We start from the raw sequence: 21683 nt of genomic DNA on the forward strand, positions 1-21683 counted from the left end.
AATCTCCAAGAGGAGGAGCTCTGAAAACTGCTACGGAGCTTTCCCAGTTGTACAAATATTTCCCAGACATAAGCAGGGAAACAGAGGATCTTGGATGAATTTCCCTTTACAAATAAAATAGGATTTTATAATTTCTTTTAGTTCAGGAAACTTGTAGGATGGAGATGAAACAGCTGCAGAATTCAGTGCAGACTGTTTTGACTATTTATTAAGATTGAAATAATGTCTGGAAGATTGTGCCACAGAATGCGTAATAAGTCAGCAAACAAAAACGATCGATTTGAAGCCTTCGCCCTGGAGTTTTATTTTGAAATTCACCACGTGTGCTCCCGATGTGTATTCTGGGCGACTTGACGCCGCCTTCCCTCCGCTGTAGTCCACCTCTACAGCATGCAAATTACCGAGCAACTCCAATATATCGCAGATTGGTTAACTACACAGAGCGCGCGTCTCGGCGCAAGAGCAGGGCACGGTGCGCGCTTTGGCTATTCCAAGTGGACTGTAGGGGTGGGGGAAAAAAAGAAGATGAGAGAGCAGCCTCGCTTCAACCTGTTTTATTCTGTTGCCTCGAACCTGCAACTTAATCATAATTAATTCTGGGGAGGCTGTAAGAAAGAAGGAGGAGGAGGGCTGCGCTCATCATCCCGGGACCGGAGTGAAACCTTCGCCGCGCATCGGAATAATTAGTGTGTGACAGCTGTGGAAGACGCACGAAAGACTGTTTGGACCCGAGAGGACAAGAGAGAGAGAGAAGAGAGAGGGGAGACTGACGGAACCTGTGAAGTTTCCTCGCCTGTGTGTGTTTTTTTTAAGGGAGCCTAAGAGAAACTGTCTTCAATGCGTCGGTTCCCTGCGTTTACCGATGGACTGAGTACGGTCACATTTGGACTTGCCTTCTTCTTGTTATTTCTTCAGTTTTAGTCGGTAAGTCACCAATCAGAGTCACTAATGATGCAATTTTTATATATTTTACAGTCAAATATTGCCATTTTTTCTTTTGCAATTTTGAACCAGGTTGGCTTTGTGTAAGGTGTCATCTGCGGGTTTCTCAATAGCCAAGGTGAAAAGGAATCCAGGTGTCCATTATGGACAGGTTCCAACTGGCTAAAGTATGTTACAGTGCACTTCATTCCTCCACTTTTGCCCCCTCGTTTTCTTTTTTTTTTTCTTCCTCCTTTCCCCCCCATTCCTGTACAATGCTCTGTATGCTCAGATGTGCGTAAATCAGCAGAAAGCGCAGGCTATTTATCACTTGCATGATTTTACGAGTGGAGCTATACCCCCATAAAAGTGCCCGGACTTGACAGGAAAAAAGGGAACAGAGAAGGACCAGTGAGTTTTCCTAAGGGGGCTCCATTACCTCCAGCACACCTGGCTGCCTGCCACACGCAGTTACTGTATCCTACAGCGTTGTGCTGCCTTATGGTAATCCGGACTGGTGTGCCTATACAGTGTGCCTCTTGTTACCAGCCTTAAAAAAAAAAATCCAAACTTTGCCTCAAGTAGGAGATTTTTCAGGGAAATTGTATCTCTGCATGGGAACAGATTGTGATGGTTCATTATTCTGTGGCCCCTCTCCTCAGTTTTGGCATTTGGCCACAGCTAAATATAGTTGTGGCACATGAATATTTATAATTACTGGTCACAGGTGTGTTTTAATGGGGACTGCGTCATGACTTCCCGCCAATCAGAAAGCATAATTTGGCTGCCACAGTCTATCCCATTAAGTGTTTTACTGTACTGTTATACTGTACAATAAATGTCCAGTGCATTTATGCTTAATTTGCTCAGTCTGTCGTGCAGGACTGCTCTTTCCCCCTCCCCTCAATTAATAGGGTTGAGGTTGTATTTAAGTGCAAGTTAATGAGGAAATGTCTAATTAGCTTGAATTGCATAATTGAGTCTGCACCCCAATTTCTTGCTTGGATGAATCAGTGGTTGATAATCTAATACTTCAAGGTGCTGAAAAGCATAAATGTATGGACTGCTTAAGTCACATGCGCCTGAATAGCTGGAGATACATTATTGATTTGTGGTTTTTTGAAGACGCATGGAGCTGTGTGGGCTATTATGCAAACTCAGGATGATTCACAAGTGGAGTTTTCTGTGCTGCTTCACCTCTGCAATCTATTGTGAAGAGGTCTGCATGTGATCTTTTTATTTTTTTTGGATTTGTGAAGACGGGCATCTCTCTTTTTGCAGCTTTGATGGATCATTGGCTCAATAGCAGTAATCGCCGAGCCACAGGAAAAACAAAAACCATCACCTGATGTTTACATGTTGGATATCAGGTGGTGCAGCGGTGCTCGGTCCCCCTACTGAACAAACCGTCCGCTATGATGGGAAACAAAAGAGGTGTTTGAATTGCTGTAATGTGGAAATTAGCCTGACAGGTGTTGAGGAGTAGTCTGCAGATTTAGCTCCGAGGTAAAGCTTCAGGCCAGAGGAGGAGGCACTGTGAAACTTAATTAACTGTTTCCAGACGGAGAGATCCTGCAGATATATTGGGGAGTCTCTCGAAGACAAAGTAGGAAGCACATGATATTGAATCATAAAGAAAAAAGAAAAAAAGAAAAGGCTGGAACAAGGGGCAAGGGAGTTGAACTATCTCTTGCCTCTTGAGTGGGTGGATGTCATAATTATCATTTCTCCAGGATTGCGGTGGAGGGCCGCGGGCACTGGCAGGATCTCTGCAGATATGTGGGTGTAGTGGTGTCGACCCTGTAGGGCAAGCCACATCACTTTCAATAGAGAGAAAAAAAAGGGACAAGTCCCACCGTAATTGGTGCCTGGGAACACTGCAGGGCGCTCGGGGAAGTTGATAGACGGTCAGAGCGAGTGCATAAACAAGGCTGAGGATGCGCGGGCATAAAAACACACACTATCGCGCACTGAGGCAATAGAGTGCAGAGGGGGCTCTAATCTGCTATCCCATGTCAGGCTGAAATGAAACAAACCCCTTCGCTGGACGCAACAAGTCCCACTATTTCTCTGTTTCAGCCCTCGAGCTAAAAAGCAGCCTGACTTTAAGTGTTGGGAGATGCACGCAACTGTTGGTTGGTGACCTCCAAGTGAATAGGGATAAAAGGAAGGGGGAAGAAAAAGACAACTCTACCCTGCTGTTAAGCCAGGTTGTTGCTATTTTATGCTTCCTGCGCCGCAGTAATGGAGTGTAAATTAGCAGGTAGGACTTTGCATAAGAAACACTCTCTGCAAAAGGCTTCCTGCGTAATTGTCAGGCGTTCTGTATCACCGAAGATGTGTGTCTGTGCCTCTCGTCTGGACTTCTTCTTGTGTTGCTGTTGTCCAGCAGTGTGGTATTTCAAACACCTGGAATAGGCTCTTTCACTCAAAGCGGTTCTTGCTATAAGCCTCCTTGTCAAGAGGAATATAGTAGGTGGGAGCTTCAGGCCAGTGGATTTCTTATTGGAGTCTGCCGAGTCAATACTTCTTTTTTTTTTTCATCCCAACAAGCAGCATTGGTGCTTCTTACTTTAAAAAAAATAAAATAAGGGCCTCAATCCAAATGCAGGAAGTCCACTGATATTTGAAACGTATATTTTACAGAATAAGGAACTCACACAGCAGCATGATTTTGTCTTTTTTTTCCATGACAGGTGCTGAGTCTCCTTTCTACCTATCTGTGTTCCTGAACGCCTCATGAATATTGAAAAACCTGGAGGGGAGATAGAAGAAAAAAAAAAGCACATAGAATATGATGGGCCTGTTGTTAGCGTTCTGATGAAATGCTCAGTGAGCAGATTATTTAGGACAATAAACACCCCACTGCCTTTTGTTTGAAATGCAACACTCCCTTCTGTTGCACTCATGTCACGTGTGACATGCACACATCTCGTACGCCAGACGTGCCGTCCACATTTGTGTCGTGTGTAAATGCTTCTAATCTTCAGTTGCTGTTATGATTCCAAGCATTTTAAGGTGACTGGCAGTAATCCGTCTCTCAAAACAAATATGGAATTATGGGTGGTGTTCTTTTTTTTTGTCTTTAGAACTCGACTTTGAAGCTTTTGTTCTGGTAACAGGTTCTAGCAGGAGCTTAGAATGCTGTCCGGCTTCTTTAACTGCCCGCTGTGGCATTCCTACTTAATTGGTCTTGAAAGGTCTTGTTCAGTTGGACGTGCAGGTCAGCTCAAGTGTGTGTAGTTGTTAAGTCATCAGACACTCAATTAACTCAGCCACAGTACCTTATCTTGGGAAAAAAAGAAACTGTACAGGCAGAAAACAAGACACCTCAAACTAAATCTGCATCAAAGTTGCATTTTTTTTTTTACGAGGCAAGACGTGACTTTAATGTAAAAATAGACCTGCTTTATCACCCTCTTCAAGTCCTGAGGTTTGTCTTGCATCTCACAAATTTTTATTACCATCATGGCAAAACTGACATCCATCAGTCTTTTCATCTTCCAGCCATCCTATCCCGAGCGGTTGCTGCGTTCCATTCCAATCAATCCAGCAGCTCCGTCTCTGTTTGTGCGCCGTGTCGAACACTGGCACCTCCAATGAGTCTTGTTATTTCCATTGGCGGCCGACTGGATTTCCTTGAGGTGCATTTGCATCTGTCTGCTCAGAGTGTCAGATGGGTGGAGTTGTTCGTCCGACTGGCTCTGCATCATAAAGCAACTTAAACTGATCCCACTATGACACGGAAATGAATTATGGAAGTGTCTAGTGAATAAATAGGAAGAAGGGCACAGCGGAGGGAGAATCCGAAAAGGAGGTATACATGATCCAACCAGTGATTTTCTGTCAGAGTTAAAACTTGCCTGTACACGTTTTCCCCCAAACAGTCAGAGATCGTCCGTGACTTGGTGCCAATCTTCTCTCCTGTTCCCTACTTTTATTTTTCTTCAACACAGGACCTGAGGGAAATTTGGAAAAGTCTTTGCTTGGTTAAAGTTAATCCACTGGGATCATCACTGGGCCACCATTCATTCTCACAGACATGCACAGGCTTAACATGTGCACCTACTTACCAAAAACATGCTGCTATTTATGACAGTAATAACCAAGATGATTGCAGTTGAACCAACAGCAAACAGATGCAGTTACATATGCTATGTAGGAATTTTTATTTTTTTCAAAAATTAAACTTTTAGGAGGCTTCTTGACAAATTGTCACTTGAATAGATATCATTCAGCTGTCGCTAATGATTGCAACCGCTGGCAGATGTGGCCATAAAAACAGCCTCGACGAGTTTCTCCAATTAGAAAACTCAGCAGGGTTCTGTTGGAGAACTGAAAGCATACAGTGCTGTACAGTTTAGCATCTGCCCATGTAAGAATGTCCCAAGGAAGCATTACGTGCATGGGATTGTAATGGCATTGAACAGATGAGTCTTAGAAATAGTGCAATTTTATGTATATTTGTTGCGTTGGACGACGCATAAGTCAACAGTAGATGTATGGATTTTCGAGCCTATGCATAATTTATTTCACTTCGAGATGTTTTCCCAGAGTTGTTCGCCAAATAATGACATGTTTTTGTGGATCACATAAGCTAAGCTGTGATTATCTTCTCCGTCTTGTTGCGCGGACGCTACAGAATGTTCTAGGTGGTGCCCTTTTCTTTTGTTTATTCCCAGTAAGCAGGTCTGTCTACCTGTAATATTGTGGCTCCACTCAGACTGAAGTTTTTGTATCAGATGGCAGATCTACACCTATTTATGGAGTGAATCATAAGACTGTCATTACCATTCCCCTGTGGCCTTTTTTTTTCTTTCTCCACTGAGGGTGGTTGTTTCTTTTAAATGGGCAATTGAAACAGCTGAGAGCAGAAAAGATAATCACGTAGAACATCCTCATCTCACTTGCTAAACAACTAATGAACTCAACTTCACAGAAGTAATTACTGTGTTAGTATGACAATGGTGTTGTGCAACAATCTGAATCAAAACTCTACTAGATTGTATTTTTTCCTGTTTGCTTTTTTTTTTTTTTTCACGTATTTGCTTTGCTTTGCTTGTGATTTGCCAGCTGCCTCTGGATTGAGTATTCTGCACAAATTTATCTACAGTTTGCCAGTCCTGCTGGTGACTCACTCCTGAATAGAAAGTGTCCCTTTTTTTTTCCTTTTTTTTTTTTTAAAGCGACAGTAATGCACGCAGAAATGTACATCTGTGTGATGCAGATGGGACTCCCTACAAAACATACCTTGATGCCGCTATACACTGGTGTAATGTGCCTGCTCATTTCTGGAGAACTAATTACTGCGCATTAGTTAAACAGACCATTTGAAATGCAAGCCTGCTAAATCACGCTTGCCAGGGGAGCCGAGCCACCCCCCCAGCCGCTCCTCCCCTCCCAACGAAGCCTTTGTGCTTCTATTATTAGTTCTATCATGCATATGTTCCCTATCAGAAATTAAGGCCCACCAGCAGAGAAACTGTAAGCGAGGAGGCGATGCAGTACACAATGTAAGAGAGACTGTACTGTATATGTGGTTTCCCATCTACAAAGGAGTTCAGTATGTGAGGCCCTGCTGCTTATATCTCCCCATATGATGAGCTGCCAGCTGTTATAGCTGCTGCATGACACGAGAAAGCGCACAGCTGATCAGATTTTATAACAGGCCACTGATGATGTCTCTAAAGATGCAATCCTTGTAGCAGCCAGCAGAGCATGGGGCATGAGCCTCGCTCCTCTGATCACTAAGGCTGTGTGCTTGCAACACAGCCAAAAGGATCTTTGTTTCAGCATGGCAGAGCAGTTGGTGGAGAAAACGTGGATTGCTGCAGACTTACACCTATGCAGGAGGGCGAATGTGGGGTTGATTTAGTCTACTGGATGCCTACATGTATAAAAAAAAAAAAGGTACTTGAAACCCCATACATATGAAACCTGCTTAGAGTTCTGTTTCATAGTGTGGGATCCTTGTTGTGTTAGTGCAGATTGCATTTCCATTTTAGCTTTTACACATGTAGTTGCTACACCAGTATATTAAGCATTATTTATATGACTCTGTCAGCGAACCTCAGACTTGAGTGAATTAATTTTTACTCTTTCAACCTCCCTGTTGTCAAGATCCATTAATCACCATGACTGCAGGTAGCCTGGCGATGAAGAGTGACTAAGGCCATAAAATGCTAAGAAGTGAGGTGACTGTGGAGCTTTTTAAAGCAGTAAAAACCCAAGAACATTCGGGAATATCCACAAGATATCTGCATGTGGTGTTTAAAACACAAATGCAGAGTGACTTTTATCAGTCTTGACTGAGTTGGGAGAATGGCTCGATCTGTCGGGTGCCACTAGGGATAACAAGCCTTTCATACTTGTACATCAAGTTGCCTCACGCTACAGGAAAAGGAATTAGGCTTCTGCCTTATGGGCTGTTTGTGGCTCTGGCATGCTTTACTTACTCTGACAGTGACGAGGACAGAACATGACTATAGCTGTGTTCATATTATCTAAAAATAATATCCTAAACTGTCAACTGGGTCGTATGCACGCTACTTGGTACAGTTCAAATCCAGGTTCACGCTTTGCTGTCATTTACTGTATCTGTATTGTGTTTGTGTGTGAGTCAATTCGCTGCAAACTATGACAAATGTATAGATGATAAAAATAAGTGGTGCTGCAGAGCTCCGGCCGTCAGGTGCATGAAGCGTGCAAAATCAATGGGAGGCAAGGGCATATGTGCTTCTCAGTGAAGACGGCATGCTCAGTGTGAAATCTGTTTGTATAGCGAATGCATTGTCTTCTAGAAAATCTGTCAAAGTCAAAAGTCAAAGTCAGCGGTCCAGTTCACACTGAAGGAAGTAAAGCCAGATACGTTTTTCAGAGTCAATGTGATTTCGATTTTTGGTGCAGCGTTGCATGCTGTGAGTTGACCGGCAAAACTTTTATGTAGCTCCAATGCTTACTCACACTACACAGACAAGTCGTGACGGTTAATGTAACGTGTCGAGCTTAATTATTCCCGCTGGTGGACAGCCAAGACAGAAAATAAAATGAAATCAAGTAGAAAAGAGTATTTAAGCACACGAGGTGATTCCAATCATGGAGAGTGGTGCAGCAGTTCGGAGCCAGGTTGGTGAACCCACCATCGGCTGAGGGAGGCGTCCACGGGCGAAACACTGAATTATTGACATCTGCAGGACTCCAATGTGTGGAATCCGACCTCTAACCTTTGGAGTGTAAAAGTTGGATTTGAGCACATCATTATCAGCGCTGTGCAGGGTTGTTTCGCCAACTCATGCGACGTTCTCGAGCCGAATCAATTGGCCGTTAATGAGCACCCTATCTCGAGGAGTTTTATTTTGCGATCTGATAATCAGCGAATATAGAATCAATATGAAAAGACAACTGATCCCCAGAGCGGTGCTCTGCGAGTATCTGTGTGGCGTCTATGTGTTTGCTCGAGTCAGTTCTATGTTATTACGGAGCACTTCGCTGCACTGGAACAATGCAATTTATAGCTGGCCCAAATAAAGATCGAGCACGCTGTTTACGGGTTTGTAAGTGGACAAAGCCTAATGTGTATGTTATTGTGGTTACAGAAGGGCTCAGCATGTGATAAATATTCCTTCATCAGATTTATCCCTCTGCCGTCTTGCCTTCCACAGCGCTGCACCACTTCTTTTTCTTTTTTTTCTTTCCTCATCTCATTTGATGTTGGACAATGAGTTGGCTTCACTCACATGCACGAGGAGAGATCTCATAGGGCTTCAGTACATCTCTAATTGAATTGTCGGAACAGCAAGAGATGCGCATTTGAATCTGTAAATAAAAAAAACAAAGAAAAAAAAAGGGGGGGGGGGCTGCCACCGGAAGAACGTTTCATCTCCTGCACTCGTCACACTGAGTTCCATGCAACATTGATTGCCTGAACAAAAATGGATCACTTTAGAGAAGTCTGTTTGAAATCCAGAAGACGGAGTGCATCAGGCTGTTGCCTTTTCATATCAGCCCTCAGCAGCGTTATCTTGCAGCGCGCGATAACATCTGTTAATAGACTTTGTTTCATTTCATATTGCCCTCTGAGTCACCAGGGTCATGAAGGTGAGTGCCTCGTGTACCAGGACCACCACCAGACTCATGAAGAAGCAAATGTAGATAAATACTGAAAAGGAAATGGCCAAAGATGCTGTTTGGGCACCAGGCTCTTGGACCCATTGCATGAGTGTTATCTCTGTCTAAACAATACATATTTAATAGGTTGGACAAATTAGATTTTTTTTCGTGTTTCATTATATTTTACCACATTATCTTGCACTGATAAACGTGGGTCGTTGGAGCTCAATCACATCTCCCAATTTTCGGCATATTATTGCTTGAAGATGGAATTTTCATCGCTTGCTGTGACGTCTGGAAGTCTTTACAAATATGGGAGATTTCCAAAGACTATAGGCTGTGCCAAAGTGTGGCTTAAAATTTGTATCCTTCCATATATTGTATTGGAAGTTATCTTTTCCTGCCTACATATCTATAGACTTTATTCCCAGCTGATTTTACGACTATAATATTCTTTTCAAGGATACAAAGCACACACAGGTAAAGGTAAATGGTTTCCTTCCACAACAGGCTACCTGAAAGTCATTGCTGACCATTTGAGAAATAGCCTTTGACGCTGCTAATGAATGTATGCAAATACTGGTTTTGTAAATGATGTGTAATGAGTTACTCGTCATTCTGAAGGATTGTTCAATGGCGGGTCTCCCTGTTGTTGTTGTACTGCCGTGCAGGCCGACTCAGAGCACCTGATTTCCCTGGAGGCAAGAACATGCAACTAATTATTCTAGTGTATTCTGTCTGATGTTGTGGTGATTCCCTGTAGAAATCAGTTAGGGGGGTGGATTGAGAGATGATTAGTGCATTTATGCACTTTTACCGAACTCTGTAGGTAGAATGCCAGTTATAGTAATAGGGATTTATTCTTTTTTTGCAAGAGGAGTGGATTTAAGGTTTATTCTTTTTGGTTTGTTTGATGATGAGTTTCTCTGGAATTATCTCTAATATATCAAGTCTGTGGAGTGAGGAGTGTAAGTCTAGATTAGTAGTGGCTGGAGGGTTTAGAGTGACCTTGGGCTGCATGCCAGAACACCTCGAAGATGGTGTTGACTTCATCAATAATTTTGACTTTACGCAACAGTACAAAAATGGATTGAGGAATAGTGAAAGAGGCAAAAAGGTGAAAGACGGACGTAGTTAGAACTGAAGAGAATGCAAGAAGAAAGAAATGTAGCTTTTGTGTGTGGAGCTTAGATCTTCTCGAGGTTTGGGTGTCTTGCTGGGTAGCATTCGTGTTGTGTCAGGCTGGTTAGAATGTTGTCTAAATACACTAATCTTCTTGTATGTGTAGGCAGGCTGTAGCAAGTATTTGACGGATGCACATTTTGTTTAATCCTCAGTCCACATTCCAGAACACTTTAATGCCACATGACCTGCTTTAGGGCACATTCACCCGCAAACACCTTCTAAAAGTGTGTCCTGTGTCTCATTAAGGAACTATTTTCTGGAATTTAAAACAGGATTGAGTTGCATTTCTGCACTGATCATGAGTCAGAGGTTTCACTCTCTGACGAAGACAGGCAGTATTGGTTGAACTAGGCTTGCCCGGTCTTGCTAGATTGAAGCTCTCCAGATGCTAATCGACTTCATTAACAAGAACAGCTGTCATCTCCCTCACGTCGTAGCTCTTTGAAGAATTCGGTTAGTTAACAGTGAATATCTAGTTGATCCTTGATCTGGGGAAGATGTCTACACTTCTCCAGCAGTCCCCCTCCATCCACCCACCCTCCAAGCCCCGAGAGGGATCCAGCCTTTGATCCATTGTGATTTTAGTCAGCTTAATATAATGGCTTTAGATGCGGTGCTGAGGCTGCTCATCATTAAAATCACATTTCAGCGTTTCTCTTGTCATTCAACATAAATCCTGCTTACAGTGATGTTGGAAGAGCTCGCTTGAACTGCTGTGTTCAATGGCACTCTGTGTGCCCCTACAGATGTTTTGGCTTAGAGGGTAGTTTGACAACAGTGGAATTACACAGTCAGATTAAGAGCAAAAGAAAGCAGATTGATGAATATAGGCTTGGTTTACGATCGCCGCGCTTACGGTCCAGTCTCATGTGGGTTAACTGGTTTTGCACTAAAGAAACGGCCATTTATTTTCCGTTCGGTGTGGAGAATGGCTGCTATAAATGTTGCTTTGACATGGAGTGAACTGACTTTTGCATCTGCATGACTCACAGTGACTAAGTCTTTGTTCAGATCAGTCTACATATAAAGGGCAAAGAAATCAGTCAAATGAGAGTCATTTTTTTAAATGTACCATTATCCCACTGTGAGTCACTGGCAAGAAATGCTGTCCTACTGTCATTGCTCACTCCGTGAAACGTATTTACTCAAAATGGTAAAATGCAATGTCCGGATACATTTCTGAAGACTGTTTTATAAGGATTATTAGGATTCCCATTAGCTGCTACACGGGACACAAAACTAGACGTTTATGACATACTTTGAATAAAGGCCACATAGTGATAAAACATTCAGATAGAAATGAACCCATCGTACTTTGTGAGGATCCATTTAAAACTGAGTATTATTTAACAGAACAGATGCAAGACACACTTATATTTCATGCATGTTCACCATGTAAAGACAATCCTGCACTACACAAATGCCAAGATGACTGTGTCTTCTCGTCATGCATACGATGCACTTATGCAAGTTTAATGTGTTCCAATACATGAACGTTAATGTGTTAAAGTGTAATAATGCAAATTAACATTTCTGGGACTGAACGTCATGCACCAGTCATTGAAGTAGAGTTATTTTTTTGGGGGGGACAATGCTTTTGATTGTGTGACTGCCTATTCATGACTCCAAAAACAAGTACACTTAACGCTTCTCTTTGTCCTCCCCACCCCTTCTGTCCATGCCTCTATCCTTTCTTCACAGATATCGCCGACCGAAATGCTGCCCTGTATCATTTTCATCAGCTTGTTTCTCACTGCGGCCCGATCCCAAGATATCCATCCCTCACAGGCATCATCCTCTATTAGTGAATCTTGTGACTCCTTGTGCTCCTGCGAGGGTAAAGACGGCATCCTTCATCTTAACTGCGAGCAAAGAAACATCAGCAAAATCTCCCAAATCAAAGTCCCGTCAGGTGTGCCCTTCCACCTGAACCTTTACAAAAATGACTTGGTTGAGCTCCGTGCCGAGGAAATGGAAGGGCTTAAGAATGCCCTTTCGCTGCACATCGGGGGTAATAGCATACAAGAGCTGGAGCCAGGGGTCTTTAGCACTCTGAGTTCACTGAAAAAACTCCACATAAATAGCAATTTCCTCGTCACTCTGAAAGAGGACACTTTCCAAGGCCTGGTAAATTTGGAGTTTCTCCAAGCTGACACAAATTTCATTCGGGTCATTGAACCGGGGGCGTTCAACAAACTGATCCGCCTCAAGGTCCTCATCCTCAATGATAATTCCATCGAGTTTTTACCCAGCAACATTTTCCGGTTTGTGCCCCTCACTCACCTGGACTTACGTGGCAACAAGCTCCAGACACTGCCTTATGTGGGGTTTTTGGAGCACATCGGACGGATTATGGAACTTCTCCTGGAGGACAACGAATGGGTCTGTGACTGCGATATTCTGCATTTAAAAATCTGGATGGAGAACATGAGGGCCCAGTCGGCAATCGGGGACGTGATTTGCAGCACACCGCAGCACCTTAAGGGAACCATTCTGGCTAAAGTCAAGCGGGACGTTCTCTGCCCATCCCACGCAGATATTAACCTGGAGGAGCCGTCAAAGTCACTGGATATGGTTGTTACTCCCTCATCCAAAGTGTCTCAGATTCCCAAGCTGATTAACGCCAAAGATGACGCTCGGGTACCGACACCGTCTCACGTTCCCGGCAGTCCTTGTGTGGAGCACTGTTCCTGTCATAATCACCCTGTGGCTGGGTTTTTGATGCATTGTCAGGACCGAGGAATTCAAAAGGTATCGGATATCGGAATACTTCAGCAAAGCCCTACTAAACTGGTAATGACAGGAAATATGATTCAGAAGCTCTTGAAGTATGATTTTGTCACATATGATAGTTTGGAACTGCTCAACTTGGCCAACAACAGAATAGATTACATCGACAATGAAACTTTTCTAAGCTTGAGCAGCTTGAAGAAACTGTATCTGAATGGCAACCGAATTGAAAAACTGTTCTCCACAATGTTTGTGGGCCTCCACAACCTTGAATACTTGTATCTGGAATACAACCTTATCAAAGAGATTGCTCCAGGCACATTTAATCCCCTGCCAAACCTGAAGCTGTTGTCATTAAATAACAACCTGCTCAGCTCTCTTCCAGCGCAGATATTTCGCAATGTGCCCCTCACCAAATTAAACCTGAGGAAAAATCTGCTTATGCACCTGCCAGTGAGCAACGTGCTTGATCAACTCGACTCACTAGAGCAGATTTATTTAGAGGACAACCCCTGGGACTGCAGCTGTGACTTGCTCAGTCTCAAACAATGGGTGGAGAAACTCAGAAAGGACACAGTGGTGGGCTCCATTTTGTGTCACACTCCGAAGAAAGTGATGCAGACCGAGCTAAGAAGCCTTCATCATGAGATGCTATGTCCCGGTTTAGGGACCTACTACCCTTTGCCCCCAGGTGGGGAAGAGAGTGTGACAGCTACACTGGGGCCCGACGGCGGTGAAAGGAATTTGTTCATCTCACTCACAGACACGATCCCGCTCTCTGTGCTTATCTTAAGCCTTCTTATTTTTGTCCTCATGATCATTTTCTGCTCAGCCGGACTGGTGGTGTTTGTGGTGCACCGACGGAGGAGAAGGGCAAAGAAAAAGGCGGCAGAAGAGCAGCCCAGAGAAAACACTAGCAGCAGTTCCCCTATTCACTTGCATTACAGCATGTACGGGCAGAAAACCACACACCACACTCTGACGCAAAGAACGGGGTCTGCCACTCTTTATGAGGAGCGATCACACAGCCCTCTTGTGCAGATCTGTCGCAACCCAACCTACTGCTCCCAGCACAAGGAGCATGACACGGATTTGGATTATAGCCTCGATGAACCGAGCGCCAAGCATCACCTCTGCCGGAGTATCATGGAGAAGGAGAACACGTCCCCTCTCACAGGGAACCCCAGCTCCAAGTTCAGACCCATGACCGGAGAGTGTCCTGCGGAGTTTGTCACTCTCGGGAACCCCAACTCCCTGTACAGGAACATTCTGGAGCGGGAGGAGCTGCAGCAGCTCGGGATAACGGAGTACCTTAGGAAAAACATGCCCCAGCTTCAGTCTGCTGTGGACATGCAGGTCCCGGGGCACCAGGAGGAGTTGAAGCTCATGGAGACAATTATGTACTCAAGACCGCGAAAGGTCATGCTTGAGCAAACTAAGAATGAGTACTTTGAACTTAAAGCTAACCTGCATACTGAGCCAGACTACCTGGAAGTTCTGGAGCATCAAACTGCATTTAACTGAGCTTAAGCAGAAAAAAAAAAAAAAGACACTATCTATATCATGTTTGAGCCAAGTGCCTTGTCCTGTTTGCCCTCTTGTACTTTCCACAGTGTGAAATATATAGATATATATAGATATATATCATGGGCACATCTCTTTAAGTTTAATTGTAGCACAGAATGTAACTGGTTTATTCTCTCTTTTTGTTTTTTTTTGGTTACCTTTCATCCGTTGACAGCCATGTTATGTAGCTGGTGAAAGGTGCGTATACTGTCTTTTGGCCAAATGTAACTTCAAGAAGCTATCACAGTCTGTTGAGCAGGCCTGAGTTGAAACCCCCTGTTTGCGATCAGCTTTTATGATTGATTACATTTCCATTGTGTTACTGCAGCCAAATGAATCGATCCACATAGCACACACACTCCACCATTTCCCCCCCCCCAACCCCCCTGACATCCTTACAGAATGAAGCAGATGTCTGGAAAGAAGTGAGTGAATTTCAATCACCACTTGACCCAGAATTGCTGTTTAATCAGTCTATCCTGACTCGGGGTATGACCTGATTACGCCCTCTGTCAACATAAGCCAGCTGGAATGCTGTACCCAGAATGCTCATTGTGCTGTAGAGTCAGCAAATTGCCAACTGTACATCGGAAAAAAAACAGTGATAGGACGACAGCGGTGGAGCCACACTCCTGTCAGCTGATGGATCCAATGCGCTGCACGCGTTGCAGTCATAGGAACTTTATTTATTTTTATACCTCCTGGTGATAAAAGATTTCTTTATTCTTGCAGTCAGTTAAGTAGAGCACTTCAAGTACAGTATATACACAAGTGTAATCTTGTAAAAAAAAAAAAAAAAGAAGAAGAAAAAAATGCATTGCACTAATCAAATGCCATAAGATGGTGCATGACAATCAACAGAGTCCTGCTGAAACTTTTTTTTTTTTTTTTTTTTTCTTTCCGCCAGAAGAAATGAGCCACTAATGTGTATGATCAGTCAGCGTGTGTGTTTGTGTGAGCGTATGTGTCGATGCCACTATTTTATGTTTGACAATTCATACAACAGCATTCAGGAACATTGCTCCTTTGTCATGCTGGCATCGTCTGAACTGATTCGGGAAATGTTAACCTGTTATTAGCACATTAATGGCGACCGACGAGCATCCAAAAAAGCTCCAGTTTCCTGCAACCCGACGACGGACTCCGGCCAACTTTTTCTCCGTTTCTCGGCTAACGCGATGGACGGTCGGCGACTGACATTTGCGGTGTGGACAGGATTTCTACTACACACACGCGTTCATACTCTTGGAGACTCGTAGAATTTTTTCGAACAGTTCATGTAAGCACACACTCTGTAGCTTTTCTACTTAACTAGATTTAATTATTTATTCTGTATATTTTGTATATACTTATGTTCCATTATATCTTTGGTTTTGTGTGCCTTCAGTGCTGTACAGAATATAAACAGAAGTTGTAACTGAAACAGGAAATAAAGAATTGCAATATTACATAAAGCTAGAAAGGAACTGATGGCTAACTCATGCACAATATATGTAGAGAGAGCTTTATATCTCGCAAGAATTTCTAGCTTTCTGCTTCTCTGCAGTGCAAAATCTCTCCACTAATTGACACACCAGGCACCAGGACTGCAAAAGAATGGCATTTTCTCTCAATGTGTTATCAGTCTGCCACAGTGCACATATGTATGTGCATGGATGTACTTGTGTAAACAACATTTGGTTCTTTTCCTGCTGTGTGAATAATTTAGCCCCCCACGATGGCTCAAACCTAGTCCTTAATCACACAACAGTGGCTGCAGGGTTTTTTTTTGTTTTTTTTCTACGCCAGCCATGGTTTTCTGCATGACTTTCATTTTCTCTTTCTCTCTGGGGAAAACAGTGGACCCTCTCTAATTCCTCCATTTTCTATCATAATTGATGGATCTGATGTTTCCCTTTTTGTAAGAACACACGCGTGACCTCACAGCACGCGCAGACTGGCGTGCAGCATCCAAATACAGATACCCCACCAACGTGACTAAATAAATGTTTATAGATTTGTATGCGCACAAATCTTTTAAAGTATGCATGCAAAGTCAGAGAGGCAAAAGACGCCAGCACACACACACACAGAGACACACACAGCAGGGAAGACAAATTACCTTCTGCAGCTTGATCCTGCGAGACTCATAAGCAATCCGCCCCTCCAAAGGTGAGACATTAGCAAAGTGCATAACTGTGTTCAGAGAGATTCTATACTTCTGGGGCTGACTTCAAATAAATGGATATGCTTATGAAATAACGCTCACCGAGGTACCCATCGTGCACTGCTGAATACATTTAATAAGATAGGTAAACAACCACAAGTCAAAGCAGATATAATGAAGTGTACACATGCAGTTTATTGTGTTACGGCTCCGTTAAAATCTAAAAAGTTGAGCTAAGATTTAGAATATTTTGCACAAAGTGTGTCAAAAAACTTTCATTTCTACAATTTTTGTCACCTCAATCTTCCTCTGGTATGCAAAGAACTTTCTACTACAATCACAGGTTCCTCACCCAGAGTAGGTGATGTGAGGAGGTTTTTTTTGCTGCACTTTGCTGCATAAATTTGCACAATAATGATGCAAATGGTGGTACATTAGGGCTAAGTACCTCTTGTTGGATATAAGCTAACCTAATGACTATGAATGTTTAGATGAAACTCTTGCGAAGTCATCCACGCGCCGAGCCGTAATCATATGTAATGCAGTTATGTGGAAACGTGAACAATGGAGCCAGATGTGGGAACAAACAATAAGCCTGAAAGTGAAACGGGAACCAGCGGCGAAAGCGAGACATTGTTTACACACTTAGGGGCGCACATAGGCACGACTGGCAGAGCCGAGCAGACCTTAACCCACACAGCACACCAGTAACCAGCTGTGACTACAATCCATTTCGAGCACTGCCTATGTTTGTTTTGCATCGCAGCCAGAACAGAATCATATCTTGTGACCTGAAATGTAATTACGTGGACTTGGCAGTAACCTCTTTTTCTACTCGGGCGCAAAAAACAAAAGTCAGAAAATGTACAAATAATGTGTTTGATGCGCCAAATAACACGGTATATAATTGCAGTATTAGTATCTGTGCTCCCTTCATTAATACAGGCACTCACTGGAGTGTCCACTGTCTCATTTGTACCGCAGATGATGTATTGGCTTTATTAGCAGAACGTTTTCAAACAGGAGGTCTGAAAAAAAAATCTATATCATCTCACCCAGTTATTATTTATAAAATGCTCTATGTGTTACATCTTCCCTCCGGCCACAAGTCATTAATATTCATATTTGCGAGCACCACAACGGAACGTCTCTTCTGGGCAGCGGTATCGATCGCTCCGCTTTGCATCCAAGACACTTTCTTTGTAGTAAGCAGAACTCAATTAATGCCTCCACATTACTGTATTCGTTCTGCAGTGCTTTCTCGCTTTTAATTCCCACTGACATTTAATGAACAGTGAGCGGCAGAAATGCAACACAATGCCACAGTTGGGTGTAATTGCTGGAGGCCCAGAGGGGTTTGGGAGTTGCAAAGATGTTGATGGAAACTGAAACTAGCTACAGGCTGCACTGAAGTACTTTTACTCGAGCGCAAGTACAACATAGAGTTACTTCATTTGGGTATTTTCATTTTCTGCAAATAAGAAAAGATTGTACTTTTTACCCAACTACATTTATTTCATGGCATTACCTGCTTTGCAAATTCACTTTAATAACACACACTATAATCTACAAATAGCTTCTGATGTAATATAATAGCTTAAGATGAAACTTTATTGATCCCCAAGGAGAAATTCACAAGCAGCAGATGAAGTAAATGAAGTAGTTAAATCACTTTTACCAGCTCCGGCATTAAAGTGATAAACAAATGAATGCATTGGGAATTGGAACCCAATACTATGCATTGTTATGAAATATGCCTTTTTGCATAATGAGTGCTTTTTTGTTCTAATGCTTTTATACTTTTAGTTCAGGTTCAATCCACGACTTTGCCTTATAGCAGTGTTCTTACACTGTGCTATTGCCCTTTTTAGCCTCACCTGAAGTACAAGAGTCGAGTACTTCTTCATTTTCTTTCTGCGTTGCCTGAAAAAAGACGTTTAAGAGTGACTGTGCAGCTGCAGTGAGTCACTCTCGTATCAAAACTGAAGTTCTTAGACGTGAATAAAAGGTAGCTGCACTTAGTTTTGCATAACCTCATGAAGCTGGGTTAACGCATCATAAAAAATAAAGAAAAAGTAGATGTGAAAAATGGTAATAATATGTAATAAACTCAATCTTTTAAATGATCAAAAATGCAAATAATTTATCATGAAGTTTTACAGCATAACCATCTAGAAACTATGTGTCTTTTCATGCACTGTTTTGCTAATGGAAAGCAAACGTTCAAAAAACATTTAGATGTATGTTTTACTACACGTTGTCCTGTTAGGAATGTATGCAAATTAGCGCATGTCTAATTAGATGGTGTCTCAATTTAACATTTAAACATAAAAACTTCAAAAAACATGGGTTGCAAAAACAATATAATGATTTTAATGGAGGAAGTCAAAAGGGAAAGTTTAATGATGATATCTGTTAGTGAAATTCTGATTCGTTTAAAAAAAAATTTACAATTCATATCTTGCTGCTTAAATTAGTATAATTTATTTTCTCCTACTCTGAACCCCTTCACTAGTACTCACATGCACCGAAGCCTTCCAGTTTCATTCCTATCTATATTCTGATGGTTTTTTACAGAAGGGTTTGTTCATATATCATTCATAGCCTGATTTAAAGAACACTTCTTTTCCCTAAAAACCTGGTGAAAATCGATGTTCTCTGGCTGTTGACTGCATTTTTGGAGTCGTGGTGTGATAAAAAGAGATGCACAGAATCCCTCTCTGTGAAAACCTTCTGCTCAAGCGTGGCAACAAAAGAACACAAGAGTTTGTGTTCTCGAAATGGAAGCAAATTTGTACATATTTAGTTCAGTAACACATAATTTGCGTATTTAAAGATGCAATTTCAAAAAACTTACCATACATAAAGAACAGCTTTAATGTCAGTCGGGGGAGTTTTGAGATGCTAACTTTTAGCTGAAATTCCGACTTGTAAAAAACAAAATTTTCAACACGTATCCTAAGGTATTGTTTTTATTCCTATTCTGAGCCAGAAATCTCCACTTCAGCAGCACAAAAACTTGATCATTATATTCCTACCCATATTCTAAAGGTTTTTACTGAAGGCTTTTGTTCATATATCATTCATAGCCTGATTTAAAGAACACTTCATTCCCAAAAACCTGGTGAAAAAAATCAATGTTCTCTGGCTGTTGACTGAATTTTTTGGAGTCATGGAGCGATAAAAAGAGAGATCCAAGACCTCCTCTTTAAAAACCATCCACTCTAACATGTCAGCTAAAGAAAACAAGAATCTTGGCTTTATTAAATGTTAAGATTTCTGCAAGCAAATCTGCGTATTTACACGTAGCATTTCTGAAAACATGAACTGTTTTAATGCTAGTGATCAACTAGGGTGCTGATATTAGATGACTGTAGGTGGTTGAGCTGTGAAAGGTGCCAACAAAGCTTCTATGTGCAGTGACACAAGTACACATTTAAATGTTCAACAGGGTTTTATTTCACCAGTGGTTGCTAACCAAGGTTTTTAAGTGAGTTAATTTCATGAAACACCTCCGCAGCGCCACTACAAGTTGACATGAGATGCATTAAAATTCACTCCGTGACGTCTCTATCATTTGGTCGGAGTCCACGTGTGGTCACTTTAATTGATGGGGCGTGATTTAGAATGAAGTGCACGTCCATCGATCAGTCCGGCCATCCATTTTCTTCTCTCGCCTTTTTTTTTTTTTTGCCATGCGGGGTCATGATGGGGGTGCTGGAGCCTATCCCAGCATGCACTTGGGCAGCGGAAGGCGGACGTGTGTGAAATGCACATGTGTATGCAAAGTGATGAGTGTTGGGAGCAGGAACGCTTGTCCATTAAAACCCCAATTGAAGCTGTAATCACTGCCAGGTGATCCATTAGGTGTTTCAATATCATTCAATAATCTGTATTCAATAATCTTTGGCACAGTGAAAAGAGCTATTTAAATCCCCCGTTCTGGCAAAAATAAAAAATAAGAATCAAAGGGCCGGTATTAAAGGCAGTGAAGTGACATTACCTCACATCGAGTGTCCACACGCCGTGTTAGTGTATTCTGGAGCCACAGCCATGAATGAAGTGCCATTATAAGGGGTGACTTTGTCTCTCAGCACAGCCCCACTTCCTGACTGAACTGTAGTCTGTTGCAGAGCTTTACCCTGGGGGCGATCTTATGATGCTGCCTGCCAAGCCGAGCAGCTTGCGATGAAGCCATGGACACTGAACCCCTATCCTGTTGTTCGCTTGGCACTCGGTTGAAACACCAAGCCGGTGACCCAATTTCGAATCCCGAACATCAAAAGTATTTAGTCATGGGATGTATTGTATTGAATCTTTTTTTGTCGCAAGCATCCACTCAGGTGTGGGGGATGAAAACTGTATGAAAAATAAAATCCCCCCCCAAACCAAACCCTAAAACTGTCCCCTGACAATACATTTTGTTGAAGTTTCTTTTGCTGTTTGTTTGCTGCCAACAATGTTGCATTACTCTGAGGTGTTTTCAGTGCTGCTGCTGAGTCACTTTCATTCTGATGCCATGATTTCGCTGTGCACAAACAACAGTTTTTGCAGCCACCCGTAGCCTCAATAGCCCACAATGCAATGCACCCTTGAAAGACAATGAGCTTAAAGGGGCTTTCTTTCTCCTGAACATGAAAAAAAGAACCTTGCCAAACTGCTATTGTGACTAATTTCTTGACATGCAAATGTCGCGGCTGAAACATGGTCTCTGGCACTCTGGGAAATGTTGTCACAACCTGGAACAGGAGCCAAGAAAGCAGAGTGAGAGAAAACGGGTGCCCAAAACAAATAAGCTGCAGCACTTCATCACTAAATATCTCCTGGAATGTGTTACACACACAACAGTGAAAGCATCTAAAGGAGAATTTCTCCTTTTAACGGGTTGTGTGCAAGCGTTTTACCTGGTATCACACACACACACACAGTATTGCAAAAGTGGAGGGGAGTAATAGAGGAAAATGAACAGCCTAAGTGAGATCATGACCAATTGATTGATTAAACGGTCGGACAAGAACAGAAATAG

General features: G+C 42.5%; 1 protein-coding gene across 1 annotated transcript; it reads left to right on the forward strand.

Moving 5' to 3' along the window:
- Window positions 1-500: 500 nt before the first annotated feature.
- slitrk6 (SLIT and NTRK-like family, member 6) lies at window positions 501-15965 on the forward strand. The gene is made up of 2 exons (XM_008304503.1): window positions 501-924; window positions 11917-15965. Exon 2 carries the CDS (start codon window positions 11932-11934, stop codon window positions 14467-14469), a length of 2538 nt encoding a protein of 845 aa, XP_008302725.1. The 5' UTR covers window positions 501-924; window positions 11917-11931; the 3' UTR covers window positions 14470-15965.
- The last annotated feature ends 5718 nt before the right edge of the window (window positions 15966-21683 follow it).

Source organism: Stegastes partitus, unplaced genomic scaffold (assembly GCF_000690725.1).
Source record: "Stegastes partitus isolate 25-593 unplaced genomic scaffold, Stegastes_partitus-1.0.2 Scaffold40, whole genome shotgun sequence".
NCBI lineage: Eukaryota > Metazoa > Chordata > Actinopteri > Pomacentridae > Stegastes > Stegastes partitus.

Bases quoted from the DNA above. Each gene is read 5' to 3' on its own strand.
- slitrk6 (XM_008304503.1), top strand. From the start codon at position 11,932: ATGCTGCCCTGTATCATTTTCATCAGCTTGTTTCTCACTGCGGCCCGA.